Source organism: Rhinocladiella mackenziei (genome assembly GCF_000835555.1).
Source record: "Rhinocladiella mackenziei CBS 650.93 unplaced genomic scaffold supercont1.12, whole genome shotgun sequence".
Classification (NCBI taxonomy): Eukaryota; Fungi; Ascomycota; class Eurotiomycetes; order Chaetothyriales; family Herpotrichiellaceae; genus Rhinocladiella; species Rhinocladiella mackenziei.
Genome location: NW_013550593.1, coordinates 64,160 through 81,867, shown reverse-complemented (window position 1 = coordinate 81,867; position 17,708 = coordinate 64,160). Strand labels below are relative to the sequence as shown.

At 50.4% G+C, this 17,708-nt stretch overlaps 6 protein-coding genes across 6 annotated transcripts; 5 read left to right on the top strand and 1 right to left on the bottom strand.

The window, feature by feature from the left end:
* Positions 1-218: 218 nt before the first annotated feature.
* On the top strand, positions 219-1,184 carry Z518_11197 (uncharacterized protein; the record flags this gene model as incomplete). Its single annotated transcript, XM_013411141.1, has 1 exon — positions 219-1,184. One exon carries the CDS (start codon positions 219-221, stop codon positions 1,182-1,184), a length of 966 nt encoding a protein of 321 aa, XP_013266595.1.
* A 1,193-nt stretch (positions 1,185-2,377) lies between these two features.
* On the top strand, positions 2,378-4,484 carry Z518_11196 (uncharacterized protein; the record flags this gene model as incomplete). The annotated part of the gene is made up of 3 exons (XM_013411140.1): positions 2,378-2,589; positions 2,649-4,323; positions 4,377-4,484. 3 exons carry the CDS (start codon positions 2,378-2,380, stop codon positions 4,482-4,484), a joined length of 1,995 nt encoding a protein of 664 aa, XP_013266594.1.
* Positions 4,485-5,926: 1,442 nt separating this feature from the next.
* Positions 5,927-7,659, top strand: Z518_11195 (uncharacterized protein; the record flags this gene model as incomplete). Its single annotated transcript, XM_013411139.1, has 2 exons — positions 5,927-6,807; positions 6,861-7,659. The coding sequence occupies 2 exons, from the start codon at positions 5,927-5,929 to the stop codon at positions 7,657-7,659; spliced, it is 1,680 nt and encodes a 559-aa protein (XP_013266593.1).
* Positions 7,660-8,356: 697 nt separating this feature from the next.
* Positions 8,357-9,956, top strand: Z518_11194 (uncharacterized protein; the record flags this gene model as incomplete). The annotated part of the gene is made up of 2 exons (XM_013411138.1): positions 8,357-8,561; positions 8,617-9,956. 2 exons carry the CDS (start codon positions 8,357-8,359, stop codon positions 9,954-9,956), a joined length of 1,545 nt encoding a protein of 514 aa, XP_013266592.1.
* A 972-nt stretch (positions 9,957-10,928) lies between these two features.
* Positions 10,929-11,403, bottom strand: Z518_11193 (uncharacterized protein; the record flags this gene model as incomplete). Its single annotated transcript, XM_013411137.1, has 2 exons — positions 10,929-11,333; positions 11,395-11,403. 2 exons carry the CDS (start codon positions 11,401-11,403, stop codon positions 10,929-10,931), a joined length of 414 nt encoding a protein of 137 aa, XP_013266591.1.
* A 2,135-nt stretch (positions 11,404-13,538) lies between these two features.
* Z518_11192 (uncharacterized protein) lies at positions 13,539-15,543 on the top strand (the record flags this gene model as incomplete). The annotated part of the gene is made up of 5 exons (XM_013411136.1): positions 13,539-14,142; positions 14,196-14,889; positions 14,948-15,031; positions 15,086-15,240; positions 15,341-15,543. The coding sequence occupies 5 exons, from the start codon at positions 13,539-13,541 to the stop codon at positions 15,541-15,543; spliced, it is 1,740 nt and encodes a 579-aa protein (XP_013266590.1).
* Positions 15,544-17,708: the final 2,165 nt, after the last annotated feature.

The following is a 17,708-nucleotide window of genomic DNA, read 5'->3' as shown; positions in this document are numbered from 1 at the left end:
CTGACTAATATCGAAGCACATGTTCGAATTGCACAGAAGGCGAATACACGGTGAGTGCGCGATTCCTCACAACATGTTCTTTCACCAGTTAGTGTTGCAAGCCAGCCTTTAATGCTTTAATTTCTTCGTCCCTCAAAAGTTCACATCCATACAGTACGCCGCGCACCACGAAGACCCAACTTCACTCATCACCGGTCCCCGACGTTCACGAGCCTTCAATGAAGATTCAATATCGGGATGAAACCCTCGAGTTTGAGGACGTCGCGGATGAAACAATCCATGATTTGGCATCCAGATGCGCGGACAGTATTGGTGCCGATGTCGAGCGAGTGTCCTTGTTCTTTCTCCCCAAACCAGGCTTGACCAAATACCCCTTCGCCGATCGCAGACTCGATGACTTTCTCACTCCTACTACGCGGATCAAATTGATAGGAACCCCAAATGCCGAAGTCAAGAAGATGGACGAAATGGGCGGTGCAAGTCGAAGAGCGACGCGACCAAGCAGCTTCAAGCCGGTTAAAGCCAACAAGACGCGAGATTGGAAGAAGATCCAAGAAGAGAGCACGTACACGTTTCGTGCGATTGAGCCCCTGCCATATCTTCCCAATCCTGAAAAGAGCAGACGATATCTGGAAAGATTAGCCAACGACCCAGGAATCAAGGCTTCGATGCGCAAACATAAATTCAGTGTTGGTCTCCTGACAGAAATGAACCCGGCGGAGCATACGACGCACGAATCCAAGACATTGGGCTTGAATCGAAATAGAGGAGAAGTGATTGAATTAAGACTGCGGACGGACCGATACGACGGGTATAGAGATTACAAGGTTATCCGGAAGACCCTTTGCCACGAACTTTCCCACAACGTCTGGGGTGAACACGACCGGAATTTCTGGAATTTGACAAGAGAAATTGAGCAAGAGGTGGAGCGAAACGACACGCTTCATGGCGGGCATCGTCTGTCCAACGAGGAATTCTATAATCCTAATGACACATACGATGCTAGTGAACACGCAGACCACGGAGGTTGGACAGGAGGAGACTTTGTCCTGGGGAGAGGGAAACATGGCGAGAGTGAGGCGGGCTTGAGTCGACGAGAGATCATCGCTCGAGCAGCGATGAGCAGGCAGCAGAAGCAAAGAGAGGCGAAAGAGCATCAAGACGAGCCGTCCCCGTCAACGTGAACGAAAAAGAGGCTCATGACCTATGGATGAGGCATTTCTGTGATGAGCGTGATATCTCTCGAGCATAAAACCGTTGGTGGAGTTATAGGCGCCCCAGTAGTCTAATGAGTGGCATTACGGATGTGGGTACCCGAGGCTTGCGACCTTTGGGCGGGATACTTGGACGGATCCCCTGCAGTGAATGGCGGCTAGAAGGCGAGCCGCGTGTTTATTAGCCTTCCGGTTATTGGTGGTCTCCGGGCCAAGCTGTATGGAGCGAACATGCCACTGGAGCTGCCCAATGTTGATGTTGCATATCAGTGGGGGTGCTTCAGCCGGAAATCCGGGCTGATGAACCGGGCAGCCTTGAAGGATTGTTTAACCCCAAGGCGGCCTGAAAATATGACTGCGCCTTGGACATCCGTCACTATTGATTCATCGGTGTCTGGGGTTCGTCTACGCTATACAGAAATATTCAAAGCCGGGTTGCCTAACACGAGCCGCTCTCCCTTGTCGTCAGTTCCTGGCGGCCAGGAGCATTTTGCCTTCCGCTGTAGTTTCTTCTTGGACTCATCCCTTCTTCTACATAGTAACTTTATCTCAGTCATCCATCGGCCATCATCCCACCAGTGGTAGGAAAAACGTGTTGGATCCTCAATTGCTCCTTCGACGCCTCTTCGCACTAGACCATCAACAAAGCTGCAAGGTTATCTTTCCAATCGGTGCCACTTTGACCGGGGGTGGTAGGACCTCTTTTATCGATTTGACCACCTGGGGCTTTGCCCGCAACAGAAAGACGCAGCTGGTGCCGTGGGAACAGCGGCCGAGGACTACACAAAAGACGGAATTTTGAAGAGGAGGAAAGACGCAGAGGCATAAACAGTAGCACAAACAGTTAGGCAGTGAGTTGATCAATTGTTGTTTTGGTCCGTGGTGCTTTGAGTCAACCTCTGACAGACTCTAACTCAAAAACCCGGCGGCGTATTCAGCCATTTTTCTTACCCTCTCACTGCCTCACTTTGATTCTGTTTTTTTAAAACCTCCTTTCTGGGTCTTGTCCCAGGGATCTCCTGGTTCTTGTTTTCCTGTATTCATACTGAATGTCTCTGTTGGAAGGATCAAGACAGCCCTCGCCGTCACCGAGTCCAACTCTCACTCCCACCCTCCATCCTCGTTTCAGTGAGCGATACTCTAATCTTGCTCGCCTCGCCATCATGACAAACGCTTCTTCCTCTCCCAATTCGGAAGTCGAGTCCTCTCTCAATCATGTCGCGTATCATACCGGCCTCATGCCTCCTCCCAAATCTGCATTCGGAAGAGCACAGGCCTCCTTCTCCCCCAACAAACTTGCATCCCATCCGCCGTCCTCGATGGGAAACGCTTTGACAGATACGCCTTTTCCCAGTGCCCCCACAAGTCCTCAAATGTGAGCGAGAACCGTCAATTCTGTCGACTTCTAGAAAAATACTGACTAGCCATGTCCAGCATCGCCCGTGGCAGCGCCAGTGCATCTGGGCCGGCCACTCCCAAAATCCGTGCCACTACCCTCGACATTCCTGGACTAACTCGGTCAAAAGTTTCACCTGATGGACGCATATCAGAACGAGACGTTGCCGCCAAACTCATCATCATAATGGTGGGTTTGCCCGCAAGAGGAAAGAGTTATATTGTTAAGAAGATTGCCCGATATTTGAACTGGCTTCAACATCCGACCAGAATCTTCAACGTTGGAGACCGGCGACGGGTGGCTGCCGGTGTAGGACCGCCTATTCCTGATCACACACACGCGGCCCTCCGAGAATCAGTCCGCCAGATGAATTCAACCGCCACCGGCTCGCAGACGGTCGTCGACCATGGCGAGCTTCTCCCACCACCTGCGATCAAGACCGAGATTCTCGTCAACGGTGAAATCACCTCCGCTTCTCCCATCAGCCCGCTTCAAATGAACGGCAGCGCCAGATCTGGAGACAAGCTGGAGCCGATTCGGCTGCCGGCGCCCGAGCCCATGGACCAGTCCGCACAGTTTTTCGACCCCCAAAATCTCAGGGGCAAGCAATTGAGAGAGCAAGTAGCACATGAAGCCCTGGATGAATTACTGAAGTACGTATTGGAAGATGGCGGATCTGTCGGAATATTGGATGCGACCAACCATACGCGAGAACGACGGATGTCCCTGATCAAACATATCCGGGAGCGCGACGAGAACATCAACGTGCTCTTCCTCGAATCTCGATGCCAAGATCGGAATTTACTCGAAGCAAATATGCGACTGAAGTTGTCAGGCCCCGATTACAAAGGAAAAGATCCCGTGGCCGCACTTCAGGATTTTCAGCAGCGTGTGCGACAGTACGAAAAGTCGTACCAGCAACTTGACGAATTCGAAGAAGAGCACAATATGGCGTACTGTTCCATGATCGACGTCGGGCGAAAGATGGTCAGTCACCAAGTCAGGGGGTTTTTGTCAATTCAGACCGTCACCTATTTGATGAATTTCAACCTGGCGCCCCGACAAATCTGGATTACTCGGCATGGTGAATCGGTGGACAATGTCAATGGAAAAATCGGAGGAGACAGTTCCTTGAGTCCAAATGGAGTTAGATATGCTCAAGCCCTGAGCAAGTTCATCGGAGAACAATGGAAAGCCTGGGAGGCGTACCAGGCAGAGAAACAGGCGAATAGCCACTTTCCCCCCCTTCCGGGCGACACGACGCCTCCGAATCCTGAATGCACGGCCCAGACTCTGCAAGAACGAAATTTCTGCGTATGGACAAGCATGCTGAAGCGGAGCATCGAGACAGGTCAATTTTTCAACGAAGACGACTATGATCTGAAACAGATGCGCATGTTGGATGAATTAAATGCCGGGTCAATGGAAGGCATGACGTACGCCGAGATCCGGGATAAATTCCGTCAAGAATACGAACTTCGCAAACGCGACAAACTGCACTATCGATACCCTGGTCCCGGAGGAGAGGGATATCTCGACATCATCAATCGACTGGGCAAAGTGATTCTGGAGATTGAACGAATGACGGACCACGTGCTGATCATTGGACACCGAAGCATCTCCCGGGTTCTACTGGCCTACTTCATGGGTCTCAAGCAAGAAGACATTAGCGACCTCGACGTCCCATTGGGAGTGGCATATGTGCTCGAACCGGTAAGGACTGATATCGATGTTGGAGTTCAATTGCGGCTGACATGTTTGAACAGAGACCTTATGGTGTCGAATTCAAAGCGTACCGATGGGATCCTGCCACGGATGAATTTCGATACGAGCCTGACTATCGGATGAGGCGAGCGACTGACCCACAAGCCTAAATTGTTTCTGTTGTTTCTATTTTTGTCGCTTCTATCTTTCATGATACCCCTGATTTGGCCTTTTCGGATTCGTTGCAGTCTTGCTGTATATATTTAAGTTGATGTGGACATATGATTACGCGGGCTTCGTAATATCAATGTTTTTGCTATTTCGTCCCCCCTCTGACACATATATTCGGCCTTTCTACGACTGAACTCTAACACCTCTGGATTTGACTGGCAAGATTGTTGCCGGCAACAGCGTCCTGATGTCACGTCAGGGATCAACTCGTGGGTGGACTGGTGATTTGAGAAAGATTGTTTGTGGTTTCTCGCTCCCGACACACTGTAGGATATTATGGGGGCTCTTTGACCGATTTAGCGCTGGCGTTGCTGGAAGACAAAGACAGAACGAGGATCCCCAGGTCAATATTGCTGGTGGTCTGTGTTTTTTTTTTTTTTTTTGGGTACGAGGTGGAATTTGGGGGGAGGATTGATTTTATGGCTTAGAGCTGGGCGCATGAGAAAAGAGATCACTCTGAAGACGGGCAGGTGATGGGTGGATGTTAGAAAGAGAGGCACAAATCATCCTAAATCCCACTCATACCGACAGGCTGTGCTGCATCATGGGATTCGTCAGCACCCAGCACAGAATAATCGACTACGAGGGCGAATAAATAAAGAGTTGCCTCGTAGATCATAACAACAGTAACGTACACTCCATCCAGCTGTTATGTCGCACGAGATTCCGTACTGCAGTCCAGTCTTCGTGGTATCTCTGTAGTTTGCCTCGCATGCATGGCTCCGGCCAGTCGAGACAATCATATCGCACTACCGTGATGCCTTTGCCGGACTACGAGGCTTGGATGGAAATTTTTTCCTTGCCGTCTATCCGGTTGATGACATTGCAACCAAGGACGCCTTTCAGTTATCCATCCCTTCATCCCCCCCTTCTCAAGCGAGTCTACCATTTTTTTTGCGTCCCTTGCTGGCCTCTCGACAAGGACAAATGATTCTCTCTTCGCGTGTTCCTATGATAACCCTTGCGTGCTCAACCTCTTCTACACTTCAACACCGTACTCTACGCACCCTATGCCAATAACACTTATTGAGGCGGGCAGCGATCCGACAGCATCTTGCAGACAATAAACCAACCTGCTTCTACCCGTCCCTTGCAATCTCCATCTACTTTTCTTGGATTAAGTCACCAAGCGGAGCCGTCTCACCACCATCATCCATCCATTCCAAGACTCTATTCCAAGACATTTCCAAGACCACATAAGACTACGCAAGATCATTCAAGACTCGGCTTAACTCCTTCCCAAGATACGGGAAGCTTTCTTGGCTCAACCTTTTAACGTGGCAGAGGGAAAGGTCAGATACTTTGGGGAGAAGCCTCGCGTGACAGCCTCGCTGAGGAGTCCAACTTGAATTCAATCCCATCTCTCCGAGCCGAACTCGCCATGCCGACTCTGATCATCTCCAATTTCAATATCGTCTGTGCTGTTCTTGGTGGCTTCATCACCCTGTTTGGCCTGGTAAGTTATTTGTGCAAGGAGCGGTTCTATCTTTCCGAGGCCTTGATTTCCACGGTGTTTGGAGTCATTTTCTCTCCCCATGCCACAAACTTCATCAAACCACTCGAGTACGCCGGCGGCATAGAAGAGAATCTCGACACCATCACTCTGTATTTCTCTCGCCTTGTCCTGGGCGTCCAACTAGTCCTCGCGGGTGTCCAATTGCCTAGTAGGTACTTGTATACGGAATGGAAATCCCTCGCTCTTCTCCTCGGACCAGGCATGACCGCCATGTGGCTATGCGCCAGTATGCTGGTGTGGGCCATGGTCCCGAATCTGCACATCTTACACGCCCTTGCTTGTGGTGCCTGTGTCACGCCCACCGACCCCGTCTTGTCCAACTCCATCGTCAAAGGCAAATTTGCCGACACCAACATTCCCAAACCCTTGCAGAAAATCATCATTGCCGAATCCGGCGCCAATGATGGCCTGGGCTATCCTTTTCTCTTCCTTGCCCTGTATTTGATTAAATATACTCAGGAAGGAGGGGCTGACCCATCAGGAGGAGCTAGCAGGGCAATGGGATATTGGTTTGGAGAAACCTGGGGGTACACCATTTTGCTGAGCGTTGCGTACGGGATTACCGTGGGTTGGTTGGCCAAGGAACTCTTGCACTACGCCGAGGAAAGGAAATTCGTCGACCGAGAGAGTTTTCTCGTCTTCGCCATCACTCTGGCGCTTTTTATCACGGGGACATGTGGCATGATCGGATCCGACGACGTTCTGGCTTGTTTCGTGGCTGGGAATGTTTTCACCTGGGATGACTGGTAAGTTTGGCTCAGAAAACAGCATAAACTTCTCTTCCGCTGAACTGGTTAAGGTTCCGTTTAGAGACTCAAGACGACTCCCTTCAACCCACCATCGACATGTTACTCAACATCTCAGTTTTCCTCTGGTACGGTGCTATCTGTCCCTGGGCATCCTTCCGATCCAACGGTGTTATCCCCATCTATCGTTTGATGTTTCTTGGAATCCTGATTTTACTGTTCCGCCGGCTTCCCCTAGTCTTTGCCATCCACAAGAAAATCCCCCAGATCGAAGAATTTCAACAAGCGGCATTTGTGGGGTTTTTTGGTCCGATCGGGGTTTCGGCCATCTTTTATCTTTATGTCAGTCTGGACTTCCTCCGTCAAATCACCGTGGACGGGGGGATGAGAGAAGATGCAGCTCGGCTGGAAGATGTTATGAAAGTGGTCGTCTGGTTTTTGGCCATTTGCAGCATCGTTGTTCATGGCCTGTCAGTGCCATTGGGTAAGCTAGGCTACCATCTTCCAAGGACCATGTCTCAAGCGCTCAGTAGTGAGAGAGAGGATGACCAACCACACTTTTATTTTCGCCCTTGGCATAAGCATAACAATCATGTACGCCGGAGGAAGAACAGCAAGAATGAGCCCCAACCGAGCACGGGGGCGTTCAGAATTAGAGGACCACTGCAACCTCTTGAGCGACCGGACAGTGGATTGGAAAGTCCCGCAGAACCAAGTCGACCCGTCCATCTCATTGAAACCCCGCCAGTGGGTGCCCAAACACCTGTGGAGCAGCTGGCGAAATTGAATAAGTATGACGAACAGAAAGCAGAGGAATCGGTGATGGTTGAGACGAGTGTCAAAAACAACTAGGAAAGTACACAGGAACGTCGAGAATTGATAGTTGAGAAAAACAAATGGCTATACGGCCATCAGTGTACCCCCCTGAATAGTTGAGTTTAACAATTTGCCTTGGCCTCGGATCTCATTTACTGGTATAGAGAGGCAGCGAATAGATAGTGTTCAAATCCAAGGGTCAACCAGGTCTACTATGACTTCGACGACGGGCTCCGCTTTCGTCCCCGCTCCTGGTCAAAACAGTCGTGATTCCTTCCAATGTTCCATTCAGCTTCGCACACCTTTGAATTGATCCTCGTCTGCTACATTCCCTCAATCACTCTACATCACAACGCAAGAAGGCAAACTTTTTACCCCGCGCGCAGGATCCGGGTTCCGCAGCCATTTTTTCTGCCACGTCCCGCCTTCCCTTGTCCCTTATCCTGCAAAGTCAAGGGCAAAAGCTCACCGTATGCGAATCTTTCTCTTTCACCACACTCCTTTCTCTCAAATGAATTGCCCATTCTGGTGAATCCTTTTTGAGGTCGCTAACCCAGTATTCACCGCGTCCGAAAGGTCACATGCTCTGGGAGAACGTCGTTTTCCAACGCTGACGCCCGTCTTGATCGATCATCGAACTCTTACCCTGGGCACAATCCCCTACGAATCCTCCATCCTCCGGTGGCGCCTTCGAAGATTTGCTCGCGTTTTCCTCCTCTTTCCCCGACCATTCATGGCGCAACCTTCTCTACCTCCCCGGACCAACGATGCTCCCCGTGCAAGTCCCGGTCTCACCAATACAAGTACCGCAGCCGGATTGAAAAGAAAAAGAACAGTCGAGAACAAATTCTATGCCGTGAGGCAAGGGAAGAAACCAGGAATCTACGAAACATGGGCTGATTGTCTCAGCCAAGTGAAAGGGCACAAGGGAGCTGTGTGTATGGGGTATATGAATCCGAAGACCGCATCAAGTTATAACTGACATGTTCACAGTCAAGGCATTCCAATCCCTCCACGAGGCGCAGGCATTTATGGAGGGTAAGCCCTCGACCAATCCCACCGGAGACGAAAAGTTCTATGCAGTTCAAAATGGAAGAGTCCCTGGAGTCTACACAGACTGGACACAAGCTCAAGCTCAGATTCGTGGAATCAGGAAACCTAAACACAAGAAATTCAACACCCGAGCAGAAGCAGAAGCTTTTGTGGCCGCAGGAAAGAAGGCTCATCTGGCGGACTCGTCCACCATCATCAGTCCGGAGGAAGAGATTCGTCGCTTGATTGTGCGCAACTCGGCTCCGGGTTTGCAGTTGAATGGTACCTATGCACCTCTAGACAAAGACGGCAATCCTTATGAAATTGGTCGGAGACCTCTTCCGCCCGGGGCAGAGGATGGGTACGATCCGAATCTCAAACTCGCTGCGGATGGGACTATCGTCGATCGAACAGAAGACGAAAGGAATAAAACCAAAATGATGGCCAAAGAACGGGATCCGCCAGGAATGCTTCGCATTTACACTGACGGATCAAGTCTTCGAAATGGTCAAGCCGGTGCAAGGGCAGGAGTAGGGGTTTTTTTCGGACCACAAGACCCAAAGTATGATGAATCCGCACCCCAACCCAGATCCAAGTCCAAGCCTAAATCCACCCGTACCTCTACCTCTCTACCTCCGTCCGCTCCTCATCTGGTATATACCATCGACTGGGGAGCGCGACGGCAAAGCCCCGAACCCACCGACGGTGTACCCGGGTCGAAACGGCGACGGAAAGGACATGAAATGGATCGAGAAAAAGAAAGGCTAACCAATTGGCGTTACAGAAACGTTTCCGAGGCTCTCAAAGGCAGCAAACAAACCAACCAGCGGGCCGAATTGACGGCCATTCTACGTGCGTTAGACATTACACCGCGACACAGAGAAGTCACCATTTACACTGACAGCAAATACGCCATTGATTGTGTGACAAATTGGTATCGAACCTGGCGGAAAAACGGCTGGGTCAATGCCAAAGGGAAACCGGTTGAGAACAAGGACTTGATCGTGGAAATCCGACACCGGATCGAGGAGAGAGAACAGCTCAACAAGGCGACGTATTTCGTCTGGGTCAAAGGACACAAGGACGATGTAGGCAATATCGCGGCTGATCGGCTGGCTGTGGAAGGGGCCATGCGGGGTAAAGGTATTGATGATGCTGATGAGAATCGAGACGCAGGGGGTGGAGACAACGACAATGACAATACTGGTGCCGTTCATGAAGACCTTGACGATGAGACGGCCCAAGCGTTTGAGGCCATGGAACAGGCCATGGAGGAGAATACTGATGATGAATACAACTGACAAAAAGACCAGCATCGAGCCACCAACCCCCTTATGCCCTCGGTTTTGGAATCATGTTGGACGCCTGGTACAGCAGCCATGGCCCATTCGGCCAAGTTGGGTATGACGGTCATGGCTGAATATCATTTATTCTTGCGTTTGCTGATAGCATCCATCTATCCTGGTACTAGGCCAGCAAAACACACACTTGCGGGCGATGGACCCGGATTTTTGATCTGCGTCGACGCCTATCTCCTCTACCAGTGCTACATTTCAGCCGCACTTTCTCCTTGAAATCCGGGAAAATGGCATTCGCACTGCTTTGCTTGGCCTCCAAAAATAAGGATGGTATCTGAATCATCGTTCGCTCAATCACGTGTTCACTGTGTGACTGTTTCCAAGTCCAAGTCGAGAAGAGGACAATCCAATCGACTTCTGGAGTCTGGTTCGATGCTGGTTGGGATCTACGGGCTGCTGGGCGTCACAATGAACATAAGGAGGCGACTGTTGCATCTTCTTGGATAACGAAAGGTATAAAAGCCCCCATGTTCCCTTCATTGTCATCGGGTTTGCCTTCCGTTGGCTGCTAACTGAGCTTGTTGCATTGTCTGCTGATCAACCATCGGCGCAATAAGATAGATCAAACAAATAGCCATCCCTGCGAGAGAAGTTTTGGTCGGATAATACCGTGCCACCGGCCTAGGCTTCTTCGTTTGTCCGTTGCCTTCTACTTGAATTGATTCGTCGGCTAGATGTATCCATATTTCAGAAATTTGGGTAACCAGATATCACGAAGAAACGGCTTGCGAGAAGTGGTTGTAGTCTCTCGCTATTCAGTATTAGACGACAGAAGGTGTAGAGGCGTTGTGCGAGAGTGCCTTGATCGTCGACGTGTTTGTTCTTCCTGACATTGAATCGGTGCGAGAAGGGTCAGCTCGAGGAGGCCAATGTACATCTCTTTAATTAAATACCCATGAGTCGATGGAATCCTCATCAAGCCTCCAATCTCAAGGTTAAAACCAATAAGCTAACATATGCAGCGATACTCAATGCCGTCAGTACAACCACCACATTCCCACTAGTTCTGAATCTCTTCCTCCCTAGGCCGTCGTCCCCCACCTCATTGAAGAATTGCTTATTCCCCTGCTGCCGCCTGTAGGCGCTCACAAGCAGAACGCCGGCACCGTATACGGCAAATAACGCGCCGATGGAGTAGAATTCGGACGTGAAGATTTTAAGAACCACGAGAGCGAAGGAGAACTGTGATAGGGAAGTCCGGATGTAGGCGCCTTCAAAGGTTCGTTGTGCGGCTCGGACTTCGACGAGTTCTTCATTTGTCAAGTCCACAGACCGGGCCCGGTGCATACGCAGACGAAATCGGTCTTCAGGGTGACGGGACTGAGGCACATGGTCAGTGAGATTGGGCCCTAGAAGACGACGAAAGGAGTGTGGAGCCTACTGTGAACATCTTTTGATCTTGCAAGCGAACGTGTCCACTGGAGTTGAAGTTCACATGGGTGGGACTTTGGAGAAGCGGGATTGCTTTTGACAAACGCCCCGTTCTGAATGCACGTGATGATCTCGTGGAGCAAAGCTCCCGGGAATTTGTTCAAAGGAAAGGCAGGTTTTGCCGAAAACTCGTATTCAAAAGCTTTAGCCCCAAGGTTTTCTTTTTGGGGGCCTTGTGGATCATCCCTGATCATCGAAGCTTATCATGACCCTACGGTCCATCCCAACGCAGTAATTTTCTAGAACCCCCTTCTTTTGAGAATGCATGATCCATCGCTGCCTAGACTCAACGGCGTCGATCTCATGTTACTGCGTAATCGCCATATGTCTCACATCAGCACAAAATAAAAGTATCGGCACCAGCAACTTGTTGTCTCTTTAATCTCTTTCGAGAAGGACCATCCGAGTTATCTTTATTCATGTTTTTACATCTGGCTGCTTCCCCGTCATTTTGGTACAGAACTATTTGTGTTCTTACGCAGGACTGCAAAGATATGTCTCAGATTCTCTGGGTACGGTGGGCACGACCACGGGCCCGGCTTGCCCGCCATTTAAGTAACGGTACATGTGATCTGGTTGGCTCGACGTAAAACGAATCAACTAACTTATTTCATCAAGTGCAAATTTGTGGCAACAAGACGAGTCTGTTTCGGCCAATTATGTCAGCTTCGGAATGCCGTTGAGGAAGGCTTCTAGAACAAGGGAATTTCGTACCACCCAATGATACTCTCCACGCATGAGCCAAAAGGGGGGCCAAGTAGTTCGGGATCCGGTCCCGAATCCAAGATATTGGTGGACCCTCGATGATCTTGGGAGCGTCTTTTACAGAGCACCGATAAGCTCAAATCGTCAGGACAGCGCCTAGGGTGTGTCAATGACCATTGACTCCATTGGACTTTGCATCGGCTCCACGAAAACAACATCAAGTGAGGAAGTTTTGGGCTAGTCTCAAAATTCAGAGCTTGTCTTTAATTGCTTATTCCGAGGAGAGCGGCTGTCGTGTTGCAAGTCAGCAAAAGAAATTCGTTGGAGATCGAACCGAATTGATCGGGTTTCCCGGTTTACCAGGAGCATATCTCTGCCTGCAAGCTACACTGGGGAAGGCAGCCACCTAATGTGCAGGCTGGACGTCCCTCAATCCAATCGGGGCCGTCAGCGAAATCGTGGTGCTGGCTTGACTGATACCCCTCTCTTCTTCCCTTGTTTTTGGCAGTCCCATGCTGATGGAAGACATATTATGTCCTGAAGTGGCCTGAGAGAGGAGAGATTTTGGCATGATTCCCGCGTGAGTTGCCTTGGCCACCGATTCGAGCTGTTCACACATGCAAAGAAATTAGCAATACCAGTGGTTCTGGAAACCTCAGAGCCAAGCGCCGGACCCCAGGTTGTATGCTGCGCAGAGATTACGAGTGCCGAGGGAGGTAGCATGCCATGCCAGTGTCGCATTCGACCCAAGGTCGTTGGTACGGGCAAAGGCGATATTTTGTCTGTGGTGGCCTGCTCTTGCTACTTTGCCCCATTGAAGAAGGCATTCCCGATCCCCCAACGCCCACGTGCATCGATGCGTGGCGGTGATTAGCTCAAGCTTCCTCTGTTAGGCTCTCCGATATTGGCATTCTTGGCATTCTTGGCAGCGGATCCCCCTTTCACTACAGTGCCAAGAGGCGACACCTTTTGGCAAACCATTTTGTTAAATGGCGGGCCGGCTTGTCAAACCACTCTTCGCGCCTAGCGAATCAAATCACATCTTCCCCCGGCCAAGAACTCTCCAGCGGAGCCAGTTGTTCTCGTTCGACGTTCTTGGCAGTGTGTTTGCCTGGCTTGATTGCGTTCATTCTCGAACGTCTTTTGCATGACTTCCAGCGTGCCATCGCAGGGGTCGAGAGAAGGCTCGTGGGGATCAAAACTTGTTCTCATCTCTGATCAGTCGGGCGTCCCCTCTAATATTGACTACGCGGCTCCAGCCATGCCGTTCTGGCAAAAACGGTCGCCATGACCCGAGCATAAAAGACTCGGGATGCCCTTTCCCATCCACAACAATTCGCCAACCCAGATTTTTAGTCTAGGTCCCAGCGAACGCGCTCTTCATACAAGATGTATCTCCACCAATTCGACTACCTCTTTGCCCTGGGCACAATGTTTGCCTTCCTCGATGCCTGGAACATCGGTGCCAACGATGTGGCCAACTCCTTTGCGACATCGGTTTCCTCCCGGTCTTTAACATATCTCCAAGCCATGCTCATCGCTTCAGTCATGGAGTTCTGTGGTTCCATCGCGGTTGGCGCTCGAGTGGCCGACACGATAAGAACTAAGGTCATTGACGTTGATCTTTTCGGAGATAACGCGGCTCTGTTGATGTTGGGCATGGTGTGCGCCGTTGTGGCATCCTCCACCTACCTGACGATAGCAACGAGATTTGGCATGCCGGTTTCAACGACGCACTCGATAATGGGAGGGGTCATCGGAATGGGTATTGCCGCGGTGGGCGCTGATGGTATCCAATGGTGGGGAGGAGATGTCAACTCCGGGGTCGTCCAGGTCTTTCTTGCCTGGGTGTTCGCTCCTCTCATCTCTGGAGGTTTTGGTGCCGTCATCTTCCTGATCACAAAGTATGGAGTCATGCTTCGCAACAACCCTGTTGCGAAAGCGTTTGTGAGCATTCCAATCTATTTTGGGATCACAGCCGCCCTTCTCACCAGTGAGTCTTCTTGCAGACCGGCACTTTCGTGTGCGCTACTAATCACCCTATAGTGCTTATCGTGTGGAAGGGTGGTTCTTCTAGAATCGACATCAGCGACAGCGAAACAATTGGCATCATTTTTGGTGTTGGTGGCGCAGTCGCCCTGCTGGTCACCATTTTCTTCCTACCTTGGCTCTACCGAATCATGTTTAAGAATGACTGGCAATTGAGATATTGGCACATACCCTTGGGACCAATCCTCCTTCGTAGAGGCGAGGTTCCTCCGCCACCGGAGGGCTACCAGTTTGTTCAAGATTATTATGCCGGCCATATGACCATGGAAGAGCTCCGAGCTCACCGCGCTGCCGTGGACCAAAAGGTCAAAGATGTCGAGGCCGACGGAGCCGCGGCTAAAGAAAGGGGCCTCAATTCGTCCGAGGATGTCATTCACTCTGACAGCGATGTTGTTGCTGCTCCCCCCGCTGCTTCCCCCGTTCCACACTCCTCCATCGTTGGTCCTCGACCAGAAGGGCCCAACTTCAGCCCAGCCGTTCTATTCTGGCAGTTCAAGAGGGTTTTTTTCCATGGCGTTGAGAAGGACATTCTCAACCTGCAGAAGAAGCGCAACATCTTGACCGGCGATATCGAAACCATCCACGCACATGGTAAGCACTATGACAACCGAGCGGAATACATGTACACATTCCTGCAAGTCATGACGGCTGCCACAGCTTCATTCACCCATGGTGCCAACGATGTCTCCAAGTGAGTCTATCCCTTTTCAACAGTTGACTCGAACATTTTTTGCTGATTAGATGTCAAGCGCTATTGGTCCTTATGCCAGCATCTATCACATCTGGTCCACGAACGAAGCGGACTCCAAGAGTCCTGTCCCTTATTGGATTTTGTAAGGTTCCAAGTCTCAGAGGTCTTGAACAACATCTCTAACTTCTTGTGCCAGGGCTTTCGGAGGCGCTGCTATTGTCATTGGCCTCTGGACCTATGGCTACAACATTATGCGCAATCTTGGTAACCGCATTACTCTCCACTCTCCATCTCGAGGCTTCTCGATGGAATTGGGCTCTGCCACCACCGTCATATTGGCTACGAGACTTAGTAAGTAATTCCCCTCGTTCGACCCATTCTTCAAAACATCTCCCATATCTTCACGATACAGGTTAGTCTTCACGCAGCTGCAGGCTAACGATTGTTTCAGAGCTTCCCATTTCGACCACTCAATGTATCTCCGGTGCCACTGTCGGCGTTGGTCTATGCTCTGGTACCTGGAGGACCATCAATTGGCGCATGGTGGCGTGGATCTACTTCGGTTGGTTCATTACTTTGCCCGTAACCGGTCTCATTTCAGGAATTTTAATGGGCATCATCATCAACGCCCCAAGATGGGGTGTACCTTTGTAATTCATGGTCAGGGAAGGATGGGTTAACCATGTTGACTCAGGGCCAAATGACAACAATCTAACGCACTTCGTTGTCTGGGACACAGATTCACCTTCTCTACCTGTCGCTACCGTATAGTCACGTCAGTCTCAATCCTTCAGCCTCGATCCTTCAGATATACCAAGCTAATATGATTTCGATCAACCAATCTAAAAAGCCCCCCCCCGATTCTCCCAGGTGTTCTTCTACAACGATATTCTCGAATCGATCTTGACATCATTTGTAAACGCTTGCCCCATCTCTACCCCTGTACTCAACTGCTGTCCTTCGGCGAAGCCAAATTTCCAGGGCCTCACCGCCATCTTCGGCTTTGGAAAGTCCCCGCTCAACCAATGGAACATGATGCTGGGATATCCTTTCCCAGATTTTAGGTTGACCAGTAGCCCCGGTCCAGGGTGATGGGCCGTTCCATTACGATGAAAAGCACGGCCCTAATATGGAGACATGCAAGTCATTGACGAAGTCGTCCCTTTGGATTGTCTCCTTTAGTCGTCAATCTGTTCTGAATAAATTGAGTTTGCCAACAACCTGCATTCGTCATTCAGGGGAGGTGGTAAAAGGAGCAGCAAAGTAGACACTCGCCTCCGACATGGCTCAGCTCGAGGAGAACCGCCAGCATCAAATAAACGCCTACTTTCTTCACACTGTTAGAATCGCATTATAAGTCTCTACCTCCGCAACAGCCAGTCATCTTCACTCTGTACCTCTTGCTAGCCATTGTGCTCTTCATGACCTCACAGACTGTATGGTACCAAGGCACCAGCACATGTATTTCGGACTCATCCTCGAGACCTAGAAGAGGTCCAGAGACCCTGTGATTCTCCATGGCCTGTTTAGTAGTGCTCCCGCTTCCGTCAAGGAACGCATGATCAGCAGATCATTCAACATTCCTTATTCCCAAATGGTGGAATGCAATATTTGACACCTCGGTATCACAGACCGTCCACCTTGAAACAGGGAGGAGCTTTGGGAAATGACCATATTTGTTTCTAACAAGCCAATCCTTTCCTTTGCTGTACCTCGCTAGAAGGCTTACTATCTCCGGAACCGCGAAGAATGAGAAGTGAGATGGTGTTTGATCTGCAGCGAAGAGCTAAGAACACATGGGCATAAGAATGTAATAGAAGTCTTCATGTCTCATTGCTGCAGACTACCTGTAATATTTCGCCAGTTCTCTAGCGGGCCACGAGCTCTCGCTCGTAGACACCTCAACATTGGGTTGTTTCAATTCTCTGTTTCTAGTTGTCCGTGCCCTTTATCGATGAGTGCGTCAATGCTCTACGTGTCCGTATCAAAGCTCGCCCGACTATCTATAGAACCTTGAGGATGGGATGTCACTTCACTAGGTTCAGAGACAACTACAACAATCCCGCAGCAGACGGATATTTTTTTCAACATTCTTGACCCCCTGGCAGCAAAATCATGGCAGGTTGCGTACCAGCTGTACTCTTCGAAAGGTGGTCATCGTTCGACTGGAACCACTGATCCACGACCGGATCACGAAGTATTCTCTCCGTCCTCGGCTCGGAGGCGTACATGGGGCAAAGTTATGATCTCAGCTTGGGCTGCTGCAGTAACAAGTTACATGTTCGCGGATAGAGGATTTCAACCTCTCGTCGTCGAAGACTTCCGGCCTGCCACTATAGAGGAGCTGGAACCGGTTTTCAACATCGCCCCAATGGGTCATATATTTCCTCCGTTTCATGGCGTGGTTGACGTGGCAGCCCCCAAAGTTAAGCAAAGCGCAGACTGAGAATGCTTTCGCCAGAATTGGTTGCCACAAACTGGATCACAGAGGTATCGTTTGATCTTTGCGGATCCGATTCCAGAGCCCTGCTGACCTCTTCTGCAGCATTGTGATATCAGAATCAATAGGATCATGCGAAATAGGGGGTTGGCCTCATCATCCCCAACAGTATTTGACGCCTGGACGAAACCAGACAGGAAAAAAATTTCCACGCCCACGTCGCGTCAATTGACAGCGGATGCATTCACTTTGCACGGAGCTAGAACTGACACGACAGCCCACGCCATGTCGATGTCGACCCGGCATTTTGATCAACGACAAGACATCTATGAGCAAAGTTGCGAGAAGAGCTGCGGACAGCTATTCTCGAGCCGAACAG